The 23,021-nt window shown below is 38.7% G+C and overlaps 4 protein-coding genes across 8 annotated transcripts in view; all 4 read left to right on the top strand.

Moving 5' to 3' along the window:
• slc27a4 (solute carrier family 27 member 4) overlaps positions 1-992 on the top strand; it is a 31,008-nt gene extending 30,016 nt beyond the window's left edge. For all 4 annotated transcript variants that reach the window (XM_080863573.1, XM_080863572.1, XM_080863574.1 and 1 more), the window contains one exon: positions 1-992. This exon is cut by the window's left edge and continues 2,197 nt beyond it. The gene's annotated coding sequence lies outside the window, so the exon portion shown is untranslated.
• Positions 993-2,685: 1,693 nt separating this feature from the next.
• Positions 2,686-7,029, top strand: ptgdsa (prostaglandin D2 synthase a). The gene is made up of 8 exons (XM_080874256.1): positions 2,686-2,971; positions 3,102-3,190; positions 4,256-4,395; positions 4,809-4,885; positions 5,820-5,930; positions 6,022-6,123; positions 6,234-6,265; positions 6,404-7,029. The coding sequence occupies exons 2-7, from the start codon at positions 3,104-3,106 to the stop codon at positions 6,263-6,265; spliced, it is 549 nt and encodes a 182-aa protein (XP_080730382.1). The 5' UTR covers positions 2,686-2,971; positions 3,102-3,103; the 3' UTR covers positions 6,404-7,029.
• Positions 7,030-7,421: 392 nt separating this feature from the next.
• On the top strand, positions 7,422-10,635 carry LOC308391619 (protein AMBP-like). Of its 2 annotated transcripts, XM_080874275.1 has the most exons (7): positions 7,422-7,737; positions 8,311-8,456; positions 8,545-8,621; positions 8,747-8,866; positions 9,355-9,456; positions 9,832-9,875; positions 9,991-10,635. In XM_080874275.1, exons 1-7 carry the CDS (start codon positions 7,615-7,617, stop codon positions 10,069-10,071), a joined length of 693 nt encoding a protein of 230 aa, XP_080730401.1. In that variant the 5' UTR covers positions 7,422-7,614; the 3' UTR covers positions 10,072-10,635. The 2 variants fall into 2 exon arrangements, with proteins under 2 accessions (XP_080730401.1, XP_080730402.1); XM_080874276.1 differs by lacking the exon at positions 9,832-9,875.
• A 1,034-nt stretch (positions 10,636-11,669) lies between these two features.
• Positions 11,670-16,800, top strand: LOC308391819 (protein AMBP-like). The gene is made up of 10 exons (XM_080874574.1): positions 11,670-11,893; positions 12,566-12,708; positions 13,259-13,335; positions 13,431-13,547; positions 13,703-13,804; positions 14,212-14,267; positions 14,529-14,610; positions 14,702-14,869; positions 15,197-15,370; positions 16,647-16,800. The coding sequence occupies exons 1-10, from the start codon at positions 11,774-11,776 to the stop codon at positions 16,670-16,672; spliced, it is 1,065 nt and encodes a 354-aa protein (XP_080730700.1). The 5' UTR covers positions 11,670-11,773; the 3' UTR covers positions 16,673-16,800.
• Positions 16,801-23,021: the final 6,221 nt, after the last annotated feature.

Here is a 23,021-nt window from a genome sequence, read left to right as displayed (position 1 = left end):
TATAGTATTTTACCCGAGTTTCTGTTTGCTCAGCACTTTTATTTTAAGCCTTTATTGTACTTTCTGCCAACCGGCCCATTCCTTTCCCTTCATCTCTTCCCCGTTCTCCTCTCCCTCCAATCCCATCCGTTTCTCTCGGGTACTCATTTCCTGCTTCGTGTTATTACTGATTCAGACATTTGTTCAAAACAAAAAATCTGAATACATCTCACATATTTCCTAAGTTCCTAATTGCAACTTGATGGTTTTATTTACGGTAGTTGACTTTTAAGATGGTTCAGAAGGTCTCGTAACATGACGTTCCAAACAAACGCTCAAAACCTTTTTGCAAATATTGTTTACCAAAGTGTGTTGTTTGTAGTCTGCCATTACCCTGTTTGTGTGTGTGTGTTTTTGTTTTTCTTCTTACATTGCAACTGATCACATCCTAAGTTGCCTACAATACAGCAAGTTATCTTTTTCAGCAGTTTATGTTTAAACTGTTTCGACAGATTTGTTGCTGCTTCCTCCGTCTCTCTCATTAACTTGTATTTATTCTTTAATGATGAGTGTGAAATGTTCTCATGAATGTATGAAAAAGAAAATAAGTGATGGTGATGGTGATCATGTTCGGTAAAGTCTGATTTGTATATCCAAAGGGAACTCAGTTTGGCTGTTATGATGCTTCTAACTGAGGGGTTGCATTCATCGACCCTGACCACCAGGGGGCGTGTGATTAAACAGTCCCACAAAGAGCACTCTGAAGAGGATGTTTCCATTATTTTTAATGAGTTAAATTATTATTTTTGAACAACTGTTAATTGAACTTTGATTGTTTTACTGCTACATCTGTTTGCTTTTTTGTTGTTTGTGTGAAATCATAGCTTTTTTGTGGTTTTGATATAAGAAAAGAGGATTCATGCATTTTGAAAGACAATCGAATGGCTTTTTGTTTTTTCTCTTAGCAGGATCTGCCGGGGGGGGTTGGTTCAGGGAAACACTTGATTTTTTTGCATCTACTCAGAGCTCTTTGTTTTGTGATGTCTGAGAGAATAAATATTGAGTCAGAAACTACACTATACAAACTAGGCATGGTCATGATCACGCATGATAATTTGTTTAAGAAGTTTAAAACTGATTCAGATCTTTCATTTAGCATGTCATTAAAATGACTCTGAGGAACCAAGTTCCCATACCATCTGAATACATTTACATTATCGTTGTACGGTTTGGATTTAACATGAGTCCCTAACACACTCACACATGGAGATCAGTGTGACCATTCAGCTTCTCTCATACTAAGAAATCAACAAAACTTCTGAAATGGTCAAATTTGGTGAGGAAAGCCTCAAAGGCTTCAAGCTGTCACCAGTCTTCCCAGCTCATAATGAGATCGGTCAATGTATGTCGCTTCAAATACAAGTGACGAGTCACCTCTTAAGGCACAGTTAAGTTAAACTGAGTGGTGATCACGCAGCCTGGCTGTTTTATGTATAACACATCTTTTTGTGTTGCACTTTTCTTTGTTCCTCCCTGTCGTGGTTCAAACATGTCTGCCTACATATGTGGAAAAGGATTAGTTGTTTGTTTTTAATTCAGTATATATAATTTTATTGTCTCACTCCATAGACAGCAGTTCTGTGCAGAGTGCGTAGAGGAGGTCTGTGAGGTGTGCTGTGTGTGTGACACACTGATGTCCCCTTGTCCACTGAAGGCTCATTGTATACATCATGCATCTCAAGAAAATGAGATAAAAGCAGAGCTGCAAATGGAAAAATCATCATTATTAATAAAAAAATATTTAAACTCTTCACTGGACTCTGATTGCAATGACACTTTTTTTTCTTCTGATGATGCAGACTGTCGAGTTTGAATTCTGATAGTGAGATAGGCTCCTCTTAATGGCTGTACCAAATATCGGGCTAAGCAGGTCATTTTAGATCAAGGTGTGTCCTAAAAAAGGAATGTGAAGGTAACTTTAATGTAATAAACTATTAAACTGATTTCAAAGAGATTTTAAGCAAAATATTATTTCTTTTCCACATGCATATATTCATCAAAGCACTGCAAAAACTTGTACATGTTGATATTTTCTAGAGAGGTGCACCTTGTTTACTAAAGCTTCACAATGCTGATTCAAATGAATGTCTTGGTCCCTGCAGATTTTGCTGAATTTTGTTTTGTTTTGTTTTGTTTTGTTTGTTTGTTTTTAAGATAGTTTATGACTCTGCCTCAGATTTGTACAGGAAACGTGCACTAATTTAGACCCAGGACAAATCTTTTTAGACGTGACCTGTCACCTGTTGAGCGTGCACCACAAACACATCTGGTGTAATTGTGTCCTACATTTAACATTTAAATCCACAACTCATACTGTCCATTTTCCATGTTATTTTAGCTGTTGAAATTTGTTTGTTTTTGTTAACCTCTGTTTTTCAAAGATATATGGAAAAACAAGGTGACACCAGTAAATCTCTAAAGCAGAGGCTCTTTGGGAGAAACTGCTTTCTGTTCCTATTTCCTAAGGACATCTTAAGACCCAAATTCCACAAGCCGGCTGGTGAAGGTGTTTCAAAATCTGAGAAACTCCTCTAACAGAAAGGTATGAACAGCTTTCTTGTAGGGACATGCGTGATATTTATGACTGACCCTGCTGTTGCGCAAACTTGTCCTTTTAAATGCGAATATAAGTTAAGCTGGAGGCAGCAGCCAACACAGCGGTACTCCATGGAAAAATGAACCATCAGAGCTGAGAAACAGGTTACTGGTCTCTCGACTTGTTTTTCCTCATGTGTCTTTCAGTGCGGGACAGGGAGTTGTGAAATCATGTGAAGTCTTTGCTTTTGAGGACAGCTCATGAATCGCAGCTGATTCTGGTAAACCACAAGCTGAACCTATAAAGCGTTTAAGTCCGTGGCTGTTTTCAGACTTGCACATTTCCAACACTTGGCTACTGTTCCTTGAACCTTGGCGATGATTGGCTGACAACCAGGTGGGTGGATCAGCAGGGGGGGAAAGTAAACATCACCCCAGGCTTTGCCACTCTGTACCTCTCTTTGGCAGCACAGTTCACTTTTGGCTCAGGTCAGACACCAGCTCACCTCGCGGCTTCTCTTCCTCAGCCATGACGATGACTGTTGCCATGGTGATGCTGTGCATGATGATGGTACATGCAAATGTGAAGCCGCAGAAAGATTTTAGCCTGCAGAAGGTAGGATGGAGGGTGTTTGGTTTTTAAGCTTTTTTCTTTTTATATATTTTTTTATGTTTCAAACCACGTTTATTCGTTTTGTTAAGAACGGGGTTTCTTTAAAAGGAGAACAGCTGTTCTTTGTTTGTTACATGACGCCACCTACTGTCTGCTGGTGGTTTTATGTGTGCGCACAGTTTGCGATGAGTTGCTACCTTACAATAAACAAGATTAATGCACAAGTAAATCGTTTCCTGGTTTGATGGACTGTGTGAGGTTAACTTTCTTTGGCATATGTGCCACAAGAAATGTGTTTGACTGGCTATGAAGTGGGATTGTCCCGCACTTACTTCTTCTTAGCCATATTATGCCTGTAAGCCTTTTAACGTTTTATTCTTTATTTTAAAAGTAAAATGTTTATTTGACACAAAGTAGTGCTGATTTTATTTTCCCCGCCAGGATTTTTTTTTAATGTAGGCTATTGTCTGTTATATAAGAGTAAAAGTTAACACTTTCCCAATATAATTATAATCATTGACATTAAGTCAAGTAAACACCGTTTTACATGAGGAAAAATGAAAGTGGCTCATCGGTTTTGATGTACATCGAACATCTGAGATAGGTAAGGATGCCCTGCTTTACACAAGTGCTTGCAACAGGGTACACATTACAGCCTATGATAAAATAAATATGTGAGCCACACCATTTCACTTCAAGATGTGCTCTTTCATTCCGATCAACACAAGCACTGTAGTTTATTTTGAGTCAATCCCACATACCCCACCTTGCTTCCTTAAATACTTAGTGCACCAATTACCCGACTAAAAATACTCCCAACACATTATTTGTGCCTTAAAATACAGAACCTCATTGTTTCAGGGAAATACTTCTTCCTCTTTATTTAAATAAAGAGCCCTGCATTTAACCATTTAACCAAATGGTTAAATGCACGTGCATTTAACCATTTGGTTTATGTCACCCAGTGCGTCTGGGACTGTGACGGACAGGTCACATGTAGCCTGTGCATGACTGCTCAGAAGTTCCAATAAACTGTGTCCTGTTTTTGTTTGTTTTGTGTGTGTTTAGTTTGCAGGAAAATGGTATCGCGTGGGGGTCGCCTATGACTCTCCGCGTTTCGTCCCATTCCGAAGAATAATTAAGGCCTCCATGGGCACCATCACGCCGCTGCCAAACGGCAATGCTAATCTCACAATGTGGGAGGCAACGTGAGTCTGTTTTTGCAGGGGTGACACATTTGATCACTGTTGACATATGTGGACACGCAGGGACATGCCGCTCAGTCTGTGTGAGAAAAGACTGTGGCAGAGCTTTTTTAAACTCTATTATGGGGCAAAGTCAGGACACTTTTTAAGATCTTTTAATTAAATTTGACTTGTTATTGTGTCCATGCCCTTTATGTGCTCCAGTAACCTTTGTAATTTACACAATATGCTCTCACAGTTATTTAAGATGGCTGGTGAGTGGCAAACTTGCATACAACAATAATACATATTGGGCTTTATTGAATTAATAACATCAAAGCTATCATATGTGTGCTAGTCAAGGAAAAGAGTTAAACAGAGAGGAGTAAGAAAGTGACACTTGTGGATAAACACTCATTTTTCTTTGCTTTTTTCAGATCCTTTGGTTGTGTAATCAAAAAGTACCAGTATGAGAGGGCGAGTGTACCTGGACAGTTCACCTACTTCAGTGCACGTGAGTCTTTTTCTAAAGACAACTGACTTTTTCCATCATAGAATAAAAACTTGACTGGTGCTCACAGCATGAGTTGACATTCAGGATCAGCAACATGTCATGAGCAAAAAAAACACAGTGATCACAAGGATGAAGCTGTGCAGTCCAGGCACATGTGACAAAGTAATGACATAAGACTGAGAACAGGAAATAAGAGCAGAATACACACCCAAATATATTTGGGGGATTTTTCTTTTTTACTTTTATTATTTTTTACAGTTACGGTTTTCATGTGACATGTAAGTATTTTTTATTGTTTATATAGCATGCTGTCTAAATAACAAAATGTATATTATTAAATGTAGTAATTTAAAATGCATAATTTTTACAGTGGTATAATTATGATTATGTTAGAATTGTATTGTAATGAACATTTAAATGAATGTAAATTGTTCAACAATGTATAAAATTTTCATTACAATTTTGAGAATATTTTAAGTAGGTTTAAGTTTTCATGCGACACTTAAGTATTTTTTATTATTTATATAGGTCTGCTGTCTAAATAACAAAATGTATATTATTAAATTTAATAATTTAGAATTAAATCTTAATCGAATTAAGATTCATTAACATCCAGTAAGTCAATACAAAAATTACATATCTTGTAAATTAATTTTATCTTCTACCAAATGCAGTTGGGGGGGTTTTACGTTCATGTTTTTTTCTTTTTCTTTTTGTTTTTTGTTTTTAGCTTTTTGCATTTTAAGTAACCTATACAGGCCTAATAGAAAAATCATATACATCCCATTTGGGTTTAGTGCAGGCAATTCTGTTTCATCCAGATTTAATGTATTGGTCTATTTATTCATTTATTTAATCTGCCTATCAATTTGCTTTTAAATGTTCAACTAGCAGGGGTGCTAAAATCTCGCTTCTGTGTCACGATTTCTCTCAGGCCATAACATGGTGAAGGACATCACTGTGGTGGAAACAAACTACACTGACTACGCCATGGTCCTTAAGCACAAGGTTTTCAACAGAGAGTACACACAGGTGGCACTTTATGGTGAGACACGCTCACAGATGCGTCTGAACATGCAGGCCACTGCAATTCTGTCTTCTATACACCACATGTCTGTTTCTGTACTTGTCTGCAGCTCGCACTCTGAGCGTCAGGCCTGAAGTCGTACAGAAGTTTAAAACCTTTGCCTTGTCTCGCGGTTTACCAAGAGAGTCTATTCTGATTCCACCTCCAGCAGGTGAAGCAAGGGGGAACACGCCTCCATATATACACATAGTATATACACATCTGCGCGCATGTTGAAGAAAAATTGTCATAATTTTGGTCTGTATGTTTTCTGGTGAACAGAAAATTGCCCGTCATCAGGGTCTGGGCGTTAGGTAAGGCAATTTCTTTTTTTTTCTTTTTCTTTTTTTAAAGAAAAATATATATAAAAAACACAGGTGGTTATTTTAAATCTGCGTGTGCGAATGATTTCTGTCCAGCTAGTATAAAATCCTTTCTGTTCCCCCTTCTAGGTTCCCTGCTGTGCCTGAGATGAGGGTGGCATCACGTGTTCTTCGTGCTGTTCCAGCTGTGTGTCTGTGTCCAGTTTCTGACAGCATTTATGTATTATAAACTATTATTAAAAAAAACTTCAGCAAACATGATGCTGACTGCAAATGGCACAAGAAGCAGATATTGCTGATTACATTTATCCTATAGATCAACCTTGATTATGAAGCGTTTTCCATTATTTTCACAGTTCACATAGTTAAATAAACATTGACCTCCAGACTTTTATTAATCTAATTTGAGGGTGGGTTTTTTGTCTTATTATGGTTACATGTAAAATATGTTAGTATGTAATTCTGTGTTTTACTGTGATCTATATGTTCATCGCCTGACAGTTACCTTTACCAGCTATAATATTGGCGATACAGTCATCATATATCAATAAATATATTTCTGATCAGCTGCATTTTTCTTGAATTAAGAAATTTTACCTGCATATGCACAAACACTTTCTCTTGCATAAAGTGTTGCTGCAGAGGTTCACACTGAAAAGACAAATGTAAATAAAAGTTGGCTGCTTCATCGACTGCCCTGAGCCATATCAGCTGTGCTCTTTCACACTGTTGACATAATTAAATAAATATTCAGCCTGGACATAATAAATAAATCTCTGAGTAGATTATCTACAGTTTCTACTGCATTTGTGGCACAAAACAAGTGGTCTAAAGGTCACTGAAAGGAAGTTTTTTCCCTCAGTGAACACCAGGTGGCACATACACACCAGTATGTGACATACAGTTTATGATGCAGATATCATGATACCATGAGAAATGAGATTAAATGAGCTGTATGTTGAAGGGACACTTCTGTCTGTGGTAACATCAAAAAGTCTCTGTAGCTGATACTAATGCTACATTTCCCCACAATCTGTTAATTACTAACGTATATTGATCAGTTGTTTGTTTTAGCTTCAAACTCTGAAGTCCAGCAATTCATTTCTGATTATTTGGACCAAAGGACACACAGTGACATGCACACACCTCTGTGCACAGACACACTGATCGTCAGAACTTTGCGCGTTAAGTTGTGTCTTTTCTTGCTTCTTTTGGTTGTGTTTTGAGAGGGGATTCACAAAAGCCACATACGCAGGGTGTCCGTTTGACCCAGAAAGGCAGCAGACAAAAGTTTCTGGGAGGTGACAGAAAGAGACAGGTTGGACAGGCAGGCTAACAAAATGCAGGGAGCGGTCAGGCCTGTGTCTGTGCTGGTAATGGGGTGGGCCCTCGTGACCTTCCAGGTATCTCCTGTGGAGCCAAAAAATTTTACCCTGACCCAGGAGAACTTTGATCTGGAGCAGGTGAGTGGATAAAATACTAAAAAATGAAATTTCTTTAGTTATTTCCCACCCCACCCAACAACAAAGTTTATCACTTCTTTTCATTCAATAATATCTGAGGTTGTTTTTATTGCTGCACGTCAATCCACATGTTTTAATGTACAGTAATTATGAGTCTTGTCGCACCACGCCTTGACTTCAGCAATCTTGGCACAAATTCCTGAGAAACATCAGCTTATCCAGAAGTCAGCTAAACATGTCACACCCCTGCTGATTCATCCACAGTACACTGGCTCCCTGTACTGCCATGAATTCACCCTAAAAACATGACTATTAACATTTGAAGTTCTTCACAGGCTCTGCCCTGCATATTTCACTGATCTCCTCCAAACTTAAACTTCCTGCAGTGTTCATCTGGGTGCCAGGTCCTTCTCTTATGCAATACCTAAACTTTACTCCCTCACATCTGCACACTCCTTGACAGAATTCAAAACTGCGCTCATGACATTTTTAAGCTGTTCTGTTTTGTTTTGACTGGTCCATTTTATAATATTAGTATCTGTTCTGTTTTATGTCATGCCGCGTTCCTCGCAGTTTATGGGAAAGTGGTATGAGGTGGCAGTGGTGTCTACCTGCCCTCATTATATGCAGCGTAAGAGGGGAAACCCTGTCATTGTTGCACTTGAGCTGAAACATGTTGCATCTGAGGAGAACTTCACCATGACAGCCACTGCTTTCAGGTCAGATTCACCCACATGCTGTTTCTCATGGAGTGGATGAGTATGCTACACTCAATATAACCTTTCATGTGTTTGTGTCTGCATATAGGAACAGCTTGTGTACGGAGACTTCAACAGATTACAGTTTGACGGACACTCCAGGGCGATTCTTCTACCACACTGCAAGTATGTTTTCTGCTTTCCTGCATATATAGTACATCCTTCCTGTGACATGTGTACAATAAAAACATTCTCATGATGCTAAAATAATACTCAGAAAACCTGATGCGTTAACACTTTATTTTCTACAGGGCTCGGGGCCGACGTTGATGCCTTTGTGGTTCATACCACCTATGATGAGTATGCTGTAATGCTTCTGCTGAGCACAGAGAAACCATCAGGAAATAAAACCACCATAGCCAAACTTTACAGTGAGTGACCACTGTTGGATCATCAGCCATTTTACCTTTGATTTATCAAGATATCTGTGTTGATTTTTTTTTAGCAGTGCATTTCTTTGTGTCCGAATTAAAACAAGGGTCAGGTACTTTAATTTATCAATCAATATTAATTATGAGTAAGCTCATAATAGACTTCATATTCCCAACACCTAATCTAGTGTACTTAAAGCAGGTAAAACTTGCAAAGCTTCTGAGGCTACTGTATAAAATCTAATTGTCTCTATATCTGACTGTAATCTTGTTCAAATCATGAGATCTCACATTTAGCCTTTTAATTTGGAACTATTTAATGTTTTTCAATATAAAATTATAAAAACATAGAAATTTGTTGTTCTCACAGAGATTTTAGGAACTTTAAATGTGCTGATTCTAACACTGCCTTTCTGTTTCCTTCCAGTATTTAACAGAGTATGAACAGTCAGTGTTATAAAACACTAAAGAAAATCTGTCCTCTTCAGGTCGGACTGTGGAAGCAGGCCCCGCTGTGCTGGATCACTTTAAAACAGTGGTCAGAGAGCATGGAATGAGAGACGATGCTGTCATCATGAATCAGGACAAAGGTGCACACTCTCCCTGAGAACTATTGATGAGTTTACACTCGTCATCTCCATCTTTAACATTTTTTGCCCAGTATATTCACTATCCTCTGCACATGTCCAAATCATCTTTACATGCTGTTCAACCTGAGCGAACCCTCTGATTTGTTGTAATATAGTCATCGTCGCCCCCCCCCCCCCCCCCCCCCCCCCCCCCCCCCCCCCCCAAGCAGAACAGATTTGCCCGCTGGGATAGCCATGTTTGACACCCTTGCTGTTATTGATTTTTCCCTCCTGTTATTGAATATTATCTTCATGGTTGTGTTTTGCATGTTTAGTGTTTTCTATTACTAACTGCATTTTAGAAAGTCATCAACTCTAATCCTTCTGCCTTTACAGGTGAGTGTGTTCCAGGTGAAAAGATGACAGAGACACCTACTCAGGTGCATGCTTCACACTAACACACTAACATATAACACTGTAAAACCCAAGATTTATAACTATGTTAAAGTGATGAGTCTTTAATGCATTTTAATACCTTGTATGTCATTATTTCAGGTTATTGTTCCCAAAGGGTTAAATAGAAACGCGGTTCCACGTACGACACATCCCCAAGAAGAGTTCACTGTTACCATCTGACCCTATCCTTACCATCCTCCTCTGTCAGATAAATCCTCTGCATGTCCTCCTTCACTATATCCATGGATCTCCTCTTTCACTCCTGCCTGGCAGCTACACGTTCAACATCCTTTGCCAAGTATATCCACTATACTTCCTTTGCTTATATCTAAACCGTCTCAGCCTTACCACTCTAACTTTATTTCTGAACTGCTCTACCTGAGCTGTCCCTCTGTGGTACACGTTTCTAATCCTTTCTATTCTGGTCAATCCCAATAAAAACCTGAGCATCTTCAGCTCTACCACCTTGAGCTCAACCTCGAGCTGGCAGACCTCGAGGTCTTTTTGTCAGTGCCACTGTCTCCAAACCAAACATCATACCGGGTATGACTACCAGCGTTTAAACCTTCCTTTTACTCTTGCTGCTATCCATCTGTCACAAATCACCCACTCGACTTTGCCTCCACTCTCTTGTTAACTGTTAATATAAATAAAAATATGTAAATGTAAAAAAAATGCAATAAGGATGTTGTGTTTCTGTCAAATTTGAGCGTTTTAATAAATATATATTTGCTATATATTTTAATATACAGCTGGTACATAGTCCAAAATGCAAATTGTTTTTTAATGTGTGAAACAAGTTTAAATACAAAAAAAGGACTTTAACTTTTAAGGCCCTTTTAAAGCTGCACCACCTGCTATATATGGCATGGTGTGCTAATACTTTCCACAATTATTTATCATATGCATTTGGATGTGCAAGTTTAAGAGATGTGACAAATATTTATTTAAAGATAATATTTTATTGCCAATATTATTTCAAATAAAGCGACCATGCTATTTGAGAAAAAAAAAGCACCAAACATATGGCAAGTGTACGGTAATAAAATATCTCATGTACAAATGTTTCCTGTATGTTTCACTGCCCCAAGGAATCATTTTCAAAATGGGCTGCACCGCTCCCCAACGGGACATGGAGGGAGAGAGCTGAAACAGAATCATGCATGCATGTGGATACCTTGTAAATTTACTCCAACATCATGGTTTCACATTATAAAGTTACAATTTAGTAACTTTATAATGTTACAATTTACACATGTCTGGAATCATACATCAGTCCAATCCAAGCCCTCAGAAATGTGATTCTGGCTAACCTACTATCCAGTCACATCTGGTCCTCTTTGCTCTCTAACCTGTCTGTGAATAATATTATAACATTTTTCAGGTTCCAGTGTGATCTTGAGCTGGGGTCCTGGTCTGTACATCCACTGGTACAAAGTGCAAGCTTGAGCTACCAATAGTTATTTAGGTATTACAAGGGTGGAGCTGTAGACGGCAGCTCACTCGCCAAGATACGTAACTTTTTGTATATGCGCCCAAAGCATTGTGGACTCTGTAGTTCAGAAAAGATAACTTCTATAACTTATACACATTAGGATGAACTAGTATGCTATTGTTACTCATTAGTCCCTCCAATCATGACAAGTATTGATTTGTTTGCATTGCAGTGGTCAGGTGAGATACACAAAATCTGAACTTTGCTCTTTTACTTGTTTATTTTTTACTCAGCTGTGGGGGGGCTGGGTACATGAGGGTGACCCGGCAAACATAGCCCATAGCAGTTCAATGCACTGTCTCCTAATCAAGAGGTGAGAGGGGGCTGTTTTGATGTTTCATACTTAGGGGACATTGTTACCAACGCGTGGACAGACAAGCTGGTGAGATGCAGAAAGCAGCGACTGTGATTACTCTGCTGGTCCTGGGATGGACCTGGAGCCTCGAGGGGCTCCCTGTACTCACAGACCCGCTTTACCCCACACAGGAAAACTTTGATTTAACCCAGGTAAGTGCTCGAGTTCTGCGCTCTGGTTAATATTCTTTAACATTGTGCATATTGCATAATTCTGAGAAGTGTTAAATGCAAAAAGTTAAAAGCAGGAGATGCTGGTATGCCCTTTTCCTGTGTATTTAAATTCTAACATTTTATTTCTTTTAGTGTTTACTGAAAATTTCTTTAAGCCTTAATCTCAAGCAGAGGAAACCTAAAAATATGAGGATTATATGCTGAGGGCTTTTATAATGGAAACTAGAGCTGTTAGTTGCACAGTGCAAAGGTCGGGTATGAATCCACTGAGTGCTCATAGATAACTATGACAGAGCAAGCCTAAGGTAATATTTATCTATTTCTCATTGCAAAACATCCTTTATGATCCAGTCAAACAACTGCTTCAAATCACTTGTATTCTCAGGACTGAGAAGGTCCAAGGTAAACGTTTCCTTTAGATGTAGAACACAAGGACCTCTCCAAACTTGTATTTTTAAAACAAACTTAAAATAGTTTAATTAAAGTTGACGTTTTGCTTTAAACCCAGCATTAAAACAACATTTAACTATATACTTTTTTAATCATCTATATTTGTAACATCTTTATTTTTATACCAGATGTTTGGTTAAGCAGTCTGTGAGTTTTATATCAATTTGTGAAAATCTTCCTTTTGTTTACCTCTCCTGACAGTATTTGGGAACATGGCATGATATTGCCATTGCATCCACATGTCCCTATATGCAACGTTATAAGTCAGGTGCAGCCATCGGAAAACTGGTACTTCAGAGAGGTGATAATGAAGGCAAACTCAAGGTGACTCGAACTTCACTGAGGTTAGTAGAAAACGCATGGGTGTGCGAACACAAACAGTAATGTACAGCAAGCATGTATTTCTGACAGCAAAACACAATGTCCACTATTGTGTTCCCTTCAAGCTGTGTGGGTTTTTACAAAAAATGTTTTTTGTTGTTTGTTTTTGCTAATGTACTCATTCTAAACATTCTAGCAGACATATTGAGGGAAACTGGATTAACCAAAATTTAAGAGAAATCTGGCAAAAAAAAACAAACATAATATTTAATTTTGCTGGATGAATTTTATTTGTGAAAGCTACAAAATTCTGAGAATCTGCTGTAAAAGAAGCTATCAAGCTGTAAAATACCAGTAGCAGCTGTAACATTAATGCGATCTGCTCACTGATGTATTAAACATGTTTCCTCAAATGAGTCTCTCTACACATTAACTGCTTTTAACTCCAGTATATTCTAAACCCCCCTCTTTGTGTGTGTGTGTGTGTGTGTGTGTGTGTGTGTGTGTGTGTGTGTGTGTGTGTGTGTGTGTGTGTGTGTGTGTGTGTGTGTGTGTGTGTGTGTGTGTGTTAAGACGAGGAACATGTATGGAGAGGATTGAGGATTATGAGCTGACCACCACACCAGGACGATTCTTCTATCATGTTGCAAGTATGTCTCTAATCTGTGTAAATAATGCTGTACGTGAGCTTTTGTACAGCGGATTTTTCGATATTATGACTCTCCCTGTACTCTCCCTCTCACAGAGTGGGGGGCAGACGTGGATGCATACGTGGTTCACACAAACTACAATGAGTACGCCATAGTAATAATGAGCAAGCAGAAGTTATCAGGCAATAAGACCACCTCAGTTAAGCTTTACAGTGAGTAAACGCTTCCTAAAAATGTAAACCAAAATGGATTCATTTGACAGTCCTTAAGTATACACTTGATTGTTGTTATAGTGACTATTAGGTGAAGTCCTGAAGTCTTAATGCCATTTTAAGGTTTTTATTTTCCAAATGATTGTGTTCTTCAGGTCGAACTATGACTGTGAGAAACACTGTCCTGGATGACTTTAAAAGACTGGTTAAAGACCAGGGAATGAGTGATGCCAATATTATCATTAAAGAGAACAAAGGTACAGCCCACACATACAGACACACACATAGACAGATTATCACACACGCTAACACTCTTCTAAAATGGAGTGATAAGCGTACAGTCTTCCTCCGAGATCAGTACTCTAGTTCTTACATTTTAAAGAAATCAACCCAGATCTACACTCTATCTTCATGGTTTCTTTCCTTGCGTATGTTCTACCTCTTTACAAAAGACATGAAAATCCAGGCTCACACACACACACACACACACACACACACACACACACACACACACACACACACACACACACACACACACACACACACACACACAATAAAATAAAAAACTTGAAGAATGGAACTGTTATTCATAACATCTTAACACGACATTTTAGGCTATAGATGAAGTATATGAACAAATGACACTACTTCACTTGATCTGCAGGTGACTGTGTTCCTGGAGAGGAGGTGGCAACAGCCACAGCTCAGCCTGAGCCTCAGGTATTACAATCTATTTAACATTGAATATTTTATGCATATGCTTTAATTGTATTTCCTTTAAAATGCATGAAAGAACATCTGTTGTCCTTTGTACTCAGGAGTTTGAGTTTTATGGTAGAATTCATCATAAATGAATTACAAGGCCATCATATAATCCATGTGAGACGTTACATTATAGGAGATCATTTTATCGGTATAATGCAGATTATTTGTGGTTGAGTCATTTTTGTATCTCTGAGTCTGTGTGTCTGTGTTAAACAGCGTGTGAGGAGAAATGCAGTGCCTTCTTTGGCTCCAGATGTGGAGGGCTCTGGTGATGATACAGCTATGTTCAATGGGACTGGTAGGATATCAGTTTATGCCAAATATCAAGTTCTGATTCTGATGTTGTATATTTTCTTATGCATATGTATATTCCCTCGCTGTTCCCACAGAGGCCTGTAAAGCAGCACCAGACACAGGACCGTGTTTCGGGATCCACGTGCGTTACTACTACAACTCCTCTTCAATGAACTGCGAGCTCTTCAAGTATGGAGGATGTTTGGGCAATCAGAACAACTTTGAAAATGAAAGGGACTGTTTGCAGAGTTGCCGCACCGAAGGTAAGAAAAAACAAACACAACATGACATTTGCTAATGTGCATAGATGTCCGTGCAACACACGTGCAAATTCAGGTTTTGGGGGGTTTGGTCCAACATTTAATTATGGATTCAGCTGGGGTTTCCAAATGACGCGTAAACGGAAGAACACTTATTTTCTATGAGAAGCTACTGTGTTTGTTTTCAATGAGGCTCCTTATAACAGCCACAGAGAAAGGGACTGCAACTGTTTTACAAAGTGCAATTCATGTTCTACTTGAGACTCTTGTGGCACACCACGAATGAATATTACCTATATTATATTGTGTGTATCTCTTTTGTCATTTCAGCTGTGTGCCGTCTGCCTATGGATGCTCAGCCCTGCACAGGGAAGCCTCCCATCTGGGTTTTTGACTCCACCGCTGGTCTGTGTGTGGCCTACAAAAGCGGCTTCTGCCAGGCCAACGGCAACAAGTTCTACAGCAAGGCAGAGTGTGAGGAGTACTGCGGGGTGATGAAAGATGGTGCGAAAATAAAACAAGTATAACAGAGCAGAACTGTGGCAGGATGCAAATAAACACAAAGACACATTTATCTCATAGAAATCCCACAGATTCCAAGTCCATGGCTGAGGCACTTAAAAAAAAATCTCCCAGCCTTGTTTTTTCTTCATATGTAAACACAAAACCCAATTTTCAAACAACATTTAAAAAAAACAAAAACAACCTCTAACCCTTATGGCTAAACCACATCATCACATCAAAACAGTTTTAACCAGTGATCGTACACACACACACGGCCAGTCGGAAAAAAAACATTACTGCTATTATGCTACTACATCAAAAAAAAAAAAGGAAAGAAAAGAAAAGAAAAGAAAAGAAAAGAAAAGAAAAGAAAAGAAAAGAAAAGAAAAGAAAAGAAAAGAAAAGAAAAGAAAAGGAAAAACAACAATGTTAACAACACGTAGCTCCGGTCGTCTTGCATCTTAGGATTTACTCATGGAAGTGGCTTCTTTCACATGTTTCTCATGCAGTGTAATTATAATGATTAAATGGGAACATTATGTTGTATGAGAAAAAATGTGAAAGGGGCCACTTTAATGGGTGTTTGTGCTGGAAAACATAAACATTGATTGCAGAAAGGGGCATTTTTCAATCTGGTTGCCATTCCATGAGCAAGAACACAGTCTGTCACAGCTGCTCAAATGTCATTTGGAATTACTGTTGTTAGGCATGAACTTACTCCTCCTCCTCTTATAAACAGCCCTTCTCTATCTCTCTCTGATTGTTTGTTGATATTGAGCTTCAACTCAACCAATGCCATTCTGTGACGATGGACTGATTGACTAATGTTACTTACATGACATCATTAGCAAGAAGTGTGAAGAGTTTTAATTTGTTGTCGTTGTGTTGAATATATTTTTTTTAAAGATATTTTTATGGAGGGACAAATTACAATCGTGTGAGTAAGGTTTTTCACAGGACTCTGTGCAGACCTGTGAAAAAACTAATTACACCCTTACTGCTTCCAAAGAAAAATTATGATTTCACTAAGGTTTCCAGAAAAATATGCTCTTATGTCTTTTGTTCAACAACTAATAGCCCAAATTGGGTCATGCAACAGAGCCACGATCCCAGTTTGCAAACCTATAAAGGAAAACACTTCTGCTCACTGGAAAAACTGTTGATGCATGATAAATACAAGTAAAAGTTACAGCTCAGTTTGAATCAATTCCTGCAAATGCATCAAGTTCCCCATATATGCTGGTCCAAACAATGTATATATGCTTTTTTTTAACAGATGAAGGGCTCCTCAAGGCAAACTGACTGAGATGAGGAACCACTGCTGCTCAGTCAACATAAAGGGATACGACACAAACCACCACAGTAACAAAATATGGCTTTGTCTCAGCAGCGTTGTCACCAATAAAAAAATAAAGTTTTTCAGTTGCTTCTTGTTTGTTACTGGTAAATGGTAAATGGCCTGTATTTATACAGCGCTTTACTAGTCCCTAAGGACCCCAAAGCGCTTTACATATCCAGTCATCCACCCATTCACACACACATTCACATACTGTTACTTCTTGCAATACCAGTTATAACATCACAGCAACACCTGTGTTTTCTGTGTGGTTTCGAATTTTTGCTTGAATCAAAAATTTTATAGCACTTAAGAGTTTAGACTGAATCACCTTCCCTGACTCAATGTGTGAAAATGAACAGACCAGGTAGATGAATACCATTATAAACAATTTTGTGTGCTAAAATATAACGCCTTTGTGGTATTTCCTACTCAAAAAAATATCATGTGAAATGTTACCAGCAGAGGTCCCCATCATTTAAGGTTTAGAGCCAAATGCTCATGTTCCCCTCCCTCCTTCCGGATGTTGCAGTCTTTCTGGTTCACAGAACAAATACTGTGCACAGTCTTTAATGTGTTTTGCGGTGAACATCATAGAAAAAGTACCAACATGCAACCATACACATGTGAATTGCATACACTAATGATTACAGCTGAAAGAATATACTTCTCCTTGGTGACAGTATCAATAATGACACAGTATGCATGTTTATGGTATACTTTCCGGTGCTCAGGGACTCTATCAACAAATCTAAATAAGAAACGTTTCCTAATATTATAATTAAACAAACTGTTTGAGACATGTAAGGGTGAAAATGCTATTAGGATCACCCTACAACAATCATCAATAAATTCTTCTGTTATTTATTGCATGGACCTCAGAATATCCTGGCCATAAATTATATTGTATGATCCTACATTGTTAATCCCATAATGTGCTAATAATTATAGCCATGGCTGTGCTAGTTTATATGAATGTGATATTTTCATGTCACATAGATGTTTTGCATACTTACAGTAATAAAAGGATCTATTCTTAGACCTTGATAAGAATAGTGTATTAGCACTTCATGATATAGTCCCAGACCTAAGTGGCTATTTTCTGGCATTTATCATGTAATTGTTTCAGTCTAATTTTTATCACCATAAATTTTTCATTCAATTGTAATTACACATTATTATCCATGTGCAGGCTCTGTTATAGAGAATCCTAACCTTCACTTCTTTATTATCAGGGGTGCAAACTGTATTACAGAGTATCCCAATATACTTCTTGCATTGTAATTACGCATTATTATCTGGGTGTATGCCATCTTGAATAACTCTGATAACACACTTTACAGCATCTTGATGGAACAAAAAACATCAGTAATGGAAGACTCCTCTCTCACCATTGTAAAACAGAGAAATCATTCGCACCCACAGCCAGCAGGCTTTTAAACTCTCGTGTTAATAGCAGACGAGCTATGTCAAACATATGAATTTCTCTTTGGGATCAGCAAAGTTATTTTTATTCTTAAGCTGTATTATAGAGTATTTTAACCTCTAATGCTTTCATTGTTATTACACTGTATTTTGAGATAGCCTATAGTGGGCTTTGATTAATGTACTAGGTGGAGTTAAAGGGGAGAAGGTTTGGTGTGCTCTCTCATTCAAAAGGATGAGGACTAAATAATCCAGACAAAAAAGACATGAAGAAAAGCCAGGAGGGGGCAATATTTCTCTGTTGGTGTTTCACAGATATATCACACAATCTCAATTACATTCACACAGATTTGAATACATTTCGCAGAAAATTATGAGTCATTCACTGCTGCAGAAATATCACATAATATCTCAACTAATCCTAGGCTATTTGCCCTCTTTTAATTTTCACTCTTCCAAAGGAGCCAGGCTTCCTGCTCTCAGTTCCCAGAGTTCCTGGCTGCTGGCAGTAGAATGCTGGGAATATCCGGAGAGGAAGGGGAAGTGACATCACAGAACTGACCTTCCGTACCAAGCCAGATCACCTGGTGTTCCCTGGACCAGAGTTACCAAATAAGCACAAACATAAATAAGCCTGCCAAGGGGCAAATGCTTTGTTTTTGAGCATTCACAAATGTAATTTCAGAGTGCTTATCACACATTTTTGTGCTTCAGTTTATTTTCCAGAAGTATGGGAGAGACAAAGAGATAGGAGTAACTTCAATTCATTATGCAGGAATCTTTCTGTTAGATTGTCTGAGCTAATTTGGTAGGAAATTTCCACTGCAATTCAGCTGGTTCCTCATATTAACTGAAAGCCTTTCTGAGTTTCTAGTTACTAGTCTGCTGGGGGGATTTTCTTGCCTAATGTCATTTTTAATTACCAAAACATTGATTCAGTCTCACTGATTATGTTACAGTGAGCCCCACAGTACTACCCAACTGTCCTCATGAATTCTAGATTTAAAATTTATTACCCCAAAAATAATAAAAACCTATGCTAAAACCTTAAAATGAGCTAATGTTTGCTAAGAGAAACACACAATTATTTTTTAGCAAAGAGGGACGGCAGAAGAAGAGAAGGGGGTTAGAAGCTGCCCAAAAGAGAAAGCATTTGGATGAGGAGACAAAAAGAAGGACAGATGTGGGAGGAAATGTGATTTTGGAAGACGGCAAAGGAGTCATCTTTCAGCAAACTGCTGCAGCTCCCACTGTCTCATTGTCCTACCAACAGAGGACCCCCTCCACACACACACACACGTAGCGGCCGTTCTCTCACTTCAGAGGATGCAAAACTGCCTAATTTTCATTTCAGAGGACATCTTATCCAAACTATAACCAATATTTGCCTTCCCCTTATCCTATAACCAAAACTTCACCACCTTTTTTTCCATCTTCAAGTTCAACTCTGACTACGTGGCCAACCAACAGGCAGCCACAAACATTTAAATACCCTCCTCTAAACCCCAGCTGTGTCATCTGAGTGTTTTCACTAAGTCTGAGGTCTAACAGATGGTTGCCCAAAAAGACAGAACTGGGGGGGGGGAGGGTTTGCTTGTCTTCCTACAGTCCCCCAAACCTATATTAACTCACAGAGTTATAAACATTGCTCAGCATATCTCATTTATTTATCTCTTTTATTTCATATAACATAACCAAAACACAGTGCTATCTCCCAGATGTTATTTAGCAGTATGACAAATGCCTCATAGAAACATAGAACACAGAAACTATCTTCAACATAATTACTACATGCATATATGCCTGTCTGGTGAAAGTGTTAATGCTGACTGAACATGTAAGAACTTTGCTTTAATTCATATGCTTTAATATTTTGGATTTTGCATTTATAACAGCTTTCTTTGACATGCAGTCATTTTACAATGACATGTTTTGTGGCATTTTTATACTGCCTCCAACTAACACTTTTCTCCTTCCTTGTTTCTCCTTCCTCACCTGGTTTTCACAATCCTCCACAAAGACTATGTGTTAAAGGCTCTACTCCTAATAAATTGTGACTGTTCCTAAGTTTACAGGTTACTCAGACATTGCTTATGATAAGTAAACGATTGCTTAACTGAATTAAGGAATGAGTTTGACTGAGACATTTTATTATGAAATAATGTTTCAAAAAGAGGAGGAGATGAATTTATCTAACAAGCAGGAGAAGCTACGACTGAAACTCGGTTTGTGGATGTTATTTGTTTGTGTAAAAGTTAAGCTATTGCAAAAGGTGCTCATGTCTTTATTAGCACTTAACTGCTCAGGCTGTATGTCTTCGATGATAGAGTGAGCGTTATATTGAATGGGCTTATGCATGTGTTTATGTGCTGGTCAGTGTATGTCATTATTAATTTTTGCAATATAAGAAATATATTATCCAATTAGGTTCGCTGTTAGCCAAATGCAGGTTGCTAATGGTGGTTTGCTTTTGATAGTTTTTCATAGCATTAGCTAACTTCCTGGCTATTGCTAACTAAATGAGAGAACCTGCTTGGTCAGTTGCAGTGTCGATCCCTGCTATGATGGCATTGTATTCACATGTTTAAATGCAATTTTCCACATGCAGTGATTTCTGCTTTGAAATCAACATAAGGGCTGAATGACCTTTGACCAGCTGACCTCAAGAATATCCAACCCTCCACTGTCGCTGCACAGTGTGACGCTCTGGCCCATTCCACTTTGACTGACCTCTCTTTGACTCTCACGCACACACACAGAGGGTATGACCACTCGATGCTCTCCCAGACACAGTCAGACACAATAGGAGACCCGACACATTCCTTTTCCCCAGGTGGCATAAAAGACACAGTCAGATCAATGTCCTAATAGGCTCCAAACCAGTGACAGACAATTATTAACCCCTGACGGGTGTGAGTTCCTCTCTCTCCTTGCCAGACTATTGTCTGACCACCGTGTGTTTGTATTGTCTGAGGGCCTTTTTTGGGAGGGGTCATGTAGTACTGGTTAACCACTGGATAAGAGGTCTAACTTAGAGTATGACATGCTCATTGTGTATGTAATCTTAACCTGAGAAAAGTGGATATTAACCTGCTCCAAATTGTGTCTTTAAAATATACACATTGATAGAACTGACCACATACCAATGTGACAACAAATGATGACAGCTCGCAGCCATGTGTCAGGACAGCTGATTAGGGTAAATTGTGTAAACAAGGATAAAATCCAAGAGCAACTGATATATAACAGTTTGCGAGTGTTACAGAGATACAATTTAAGCATCATGAGGCTATTTCTACTTCTGTACCTCATTCAGAAATCTTCCTTTGCACCTACTCACTTCACTCTCTGCTTCAGCTGGACCTCCCTCATCCCCCAACTCTTCACCGCTCTTTCTCCCCCAGGCTCCTCTCCAATTCCACTACAGCCGTGTGTGTGTGTGTGTGTGTGTGTGTGTGTGTGTGTGTGTGTGTGTGTGTGTGTGTGTGTGTGTGTGTGTGTGTGTGTGTGTGTGAAGGGCTGGTGGTGGTAGGACAATGGGCAGTAAGGGGGCTAGTTGAATAGGACCATTGAGCCTGCTCAGCCAAACAGAAAATCATCTCCCATCTCACTTCAAAACCCACAGTTTCACTGCGTACAAGTAGACCTTTATTCTCCATAATTAATCCCTGATACACATATACATACATAGGCACACATGCATATAGATGCATACATACAGGCTTACAAACACACACAGATACAGAAATATATATATGGACTCTGGATGGAGTCTGACATATTAAACTGTCAAGAAGCAAGTTGTTCAAATGACTCCCCTGAATGTTATTCTGAAATGTGAAATTTAAGAAAACTAAGGTCATTTTGAATCTGAAGGCAGCTACACGTCTCCAGAAATTTGGGCCATGTTTACCACTGTGCAGCATCCGCTCTTCCTTAAAGATCAGCTCGTAAACATCTGGGAACTGAAGCGGCTAGTTACTGGAATCTGGGAGAGGAATGTTTTACCATTCCTGTCTGATTGAGGATTGTAGCTCATCAGCAGTCCTGGGTTTTCTTTTCATGTTGCACTAAATGTTTTCAGTTGGCCAAAAGTCTGGACTGCAGGCAGGCCACTTCAGCACCCATACTCATCTACTTTGAAGCCATGTTGTGTTGATAGATGCAGTATGCAGTTTAGCATTGTTGTGCTAAAATATGCAAGGTGTTCCCTGAAAAAAACGTCTTTATGATGGGTGCAAATGTCACTATAAAACATGTATATACCTTTTAGCATCAATGGAGCCTTTCCATATCTGTAAGCTGCCAATTCCACAGACACTAATGCACTCCTATACCATCAGAGATGCATGTTTTTGAACTAAGCTCTGACAAAAAGCCATTCATGGCTTCTACATTTTCTAAAAAGAATTTCAATTTGTCTAACCACAGAACAGTTTTCCTCTTTGTCTCACTCCATTTTAAATGAGCAGAGACAATGGTGATGTTTCTGGCTTATGTTCACATAAGACTTCTTCTTCTTTGCATGATGGAGCAGACAGTGATTTCTAGAAGTGTTCCTGAGCCCAGGCAATAATTTCCATGACAGAATCATGCCTTGTTTTTAATGCAGTGGCACATCAGGCCCCAGATTTCCTGATCTAGTTACTGATTTATTTGGCATCGTCCCTCGCACACAGAAATTGCTCCAGATTTTTGGAGCGATATTATGTGTAGCAGATGATACAGTATATATAATCTTCACAATTTTAAGTTAACGAACATGACTGGAACTGTTCCACAGTGTGTGAACAGAGGTGGGGTTTTTTTCCTTTTTCCCAGCCTGTTGAATTTTTGCCCATCTTAACTTCTAAGAAACTCTGCCTCTCTAATAAGCTCTTTTTATACCCA

The sequence above is a fragment of the Rhamphochromis sp. 'chilingali' genome (assembly GCF_963969265.1).
Source record: "Rhamphochromis sp. 'chilingali' genome assembly, chromosome: 2".
Lineage (NCBI taxonomy): Eukaryota > Metazoa > Chordata > Actinopteri > Cichliformes > Cichlidae > Rhamphochromis > Rhamphochromis sp. 'chilingali'.
This window is presented reverse-complemented; position numbering and strand designations above follow the sequence as displayed.

What these genes read in the sequence shown, in the direction of transcription:
- ptgdsa (XM_080874256.1), top strand. Translation starts at nt 3,104, where the DNA reads ATGACGATGACTGTTGCCATGGTGATGCTGTGCATGATGATGGTACAT. An exon ending in AAGATTTTAGCCTGCAGAAG is followed by an intron (nt 3,191 to 4,255) that starts GTAGGATGGAGG and finishes GTGTGTGTTTAG; the next exon opens with TTTGCAGGAAAATGGTATCG. An exon ending in TCTGATTCCACCTCCAGCAG is followed by an intron (nt 6,124 to 6,233) that starts GTGAAGCAAGGG and finishes TCTGGTGAACAG; the next exon opens with AAAATTGCCCGTCATCAGGG.
- LOC308391619 (XM_080874275.1), top strand. Translation starts at nt 7,615, where the DNA reads ATGCAGGGAGCGGTCAGGCCTGTGTCTGTGCTGGTAATGGGGTGGGCC. An exon ending in ATTCTTCTACCACACTGCAA is followed by an intron (nt 8,622 to 8,746) that starts GTATGTTTTCTG and finishes TATTTTCTACAG; the next exon opens with GGCTCGGGGCCGACGTTGAT. An exon ending in TGACAGAGACACCTACTCAG is followed by an intron (nt 9,876 to 9,990) that starts GTGCATGCTTCA and finishes TCATTATTTCAG; the next exon opens with GTTATTGTTCCCAAAGGGTT.
- LOC308391819 (XM_080874574.1), top strand. Translation starts at nt 11,774, where the DNA reads ATGCAGAAAGCAGCGACTGTGATTACTCTGCTGGTCCTGGGATGGACC. An exon ending in AGCTATGTTCAATGGGACTG is followed by an intron (nt 14,611 to 14,701) that starts GTAGGATATCAG and finishes CTGTTCCCACAG; the next exon opens with AGGCCTGTAAAGCAGCACCA. An exon ending in GCAGAGTTGCCGCACCGAAG is followed by an intron (nt 14,870 to 15,196) that starts GTAAGAAAAAAC and finishes TTGTCATTTCAG; the next exon opens with CTGTGTGCCGTCTGCCTATG.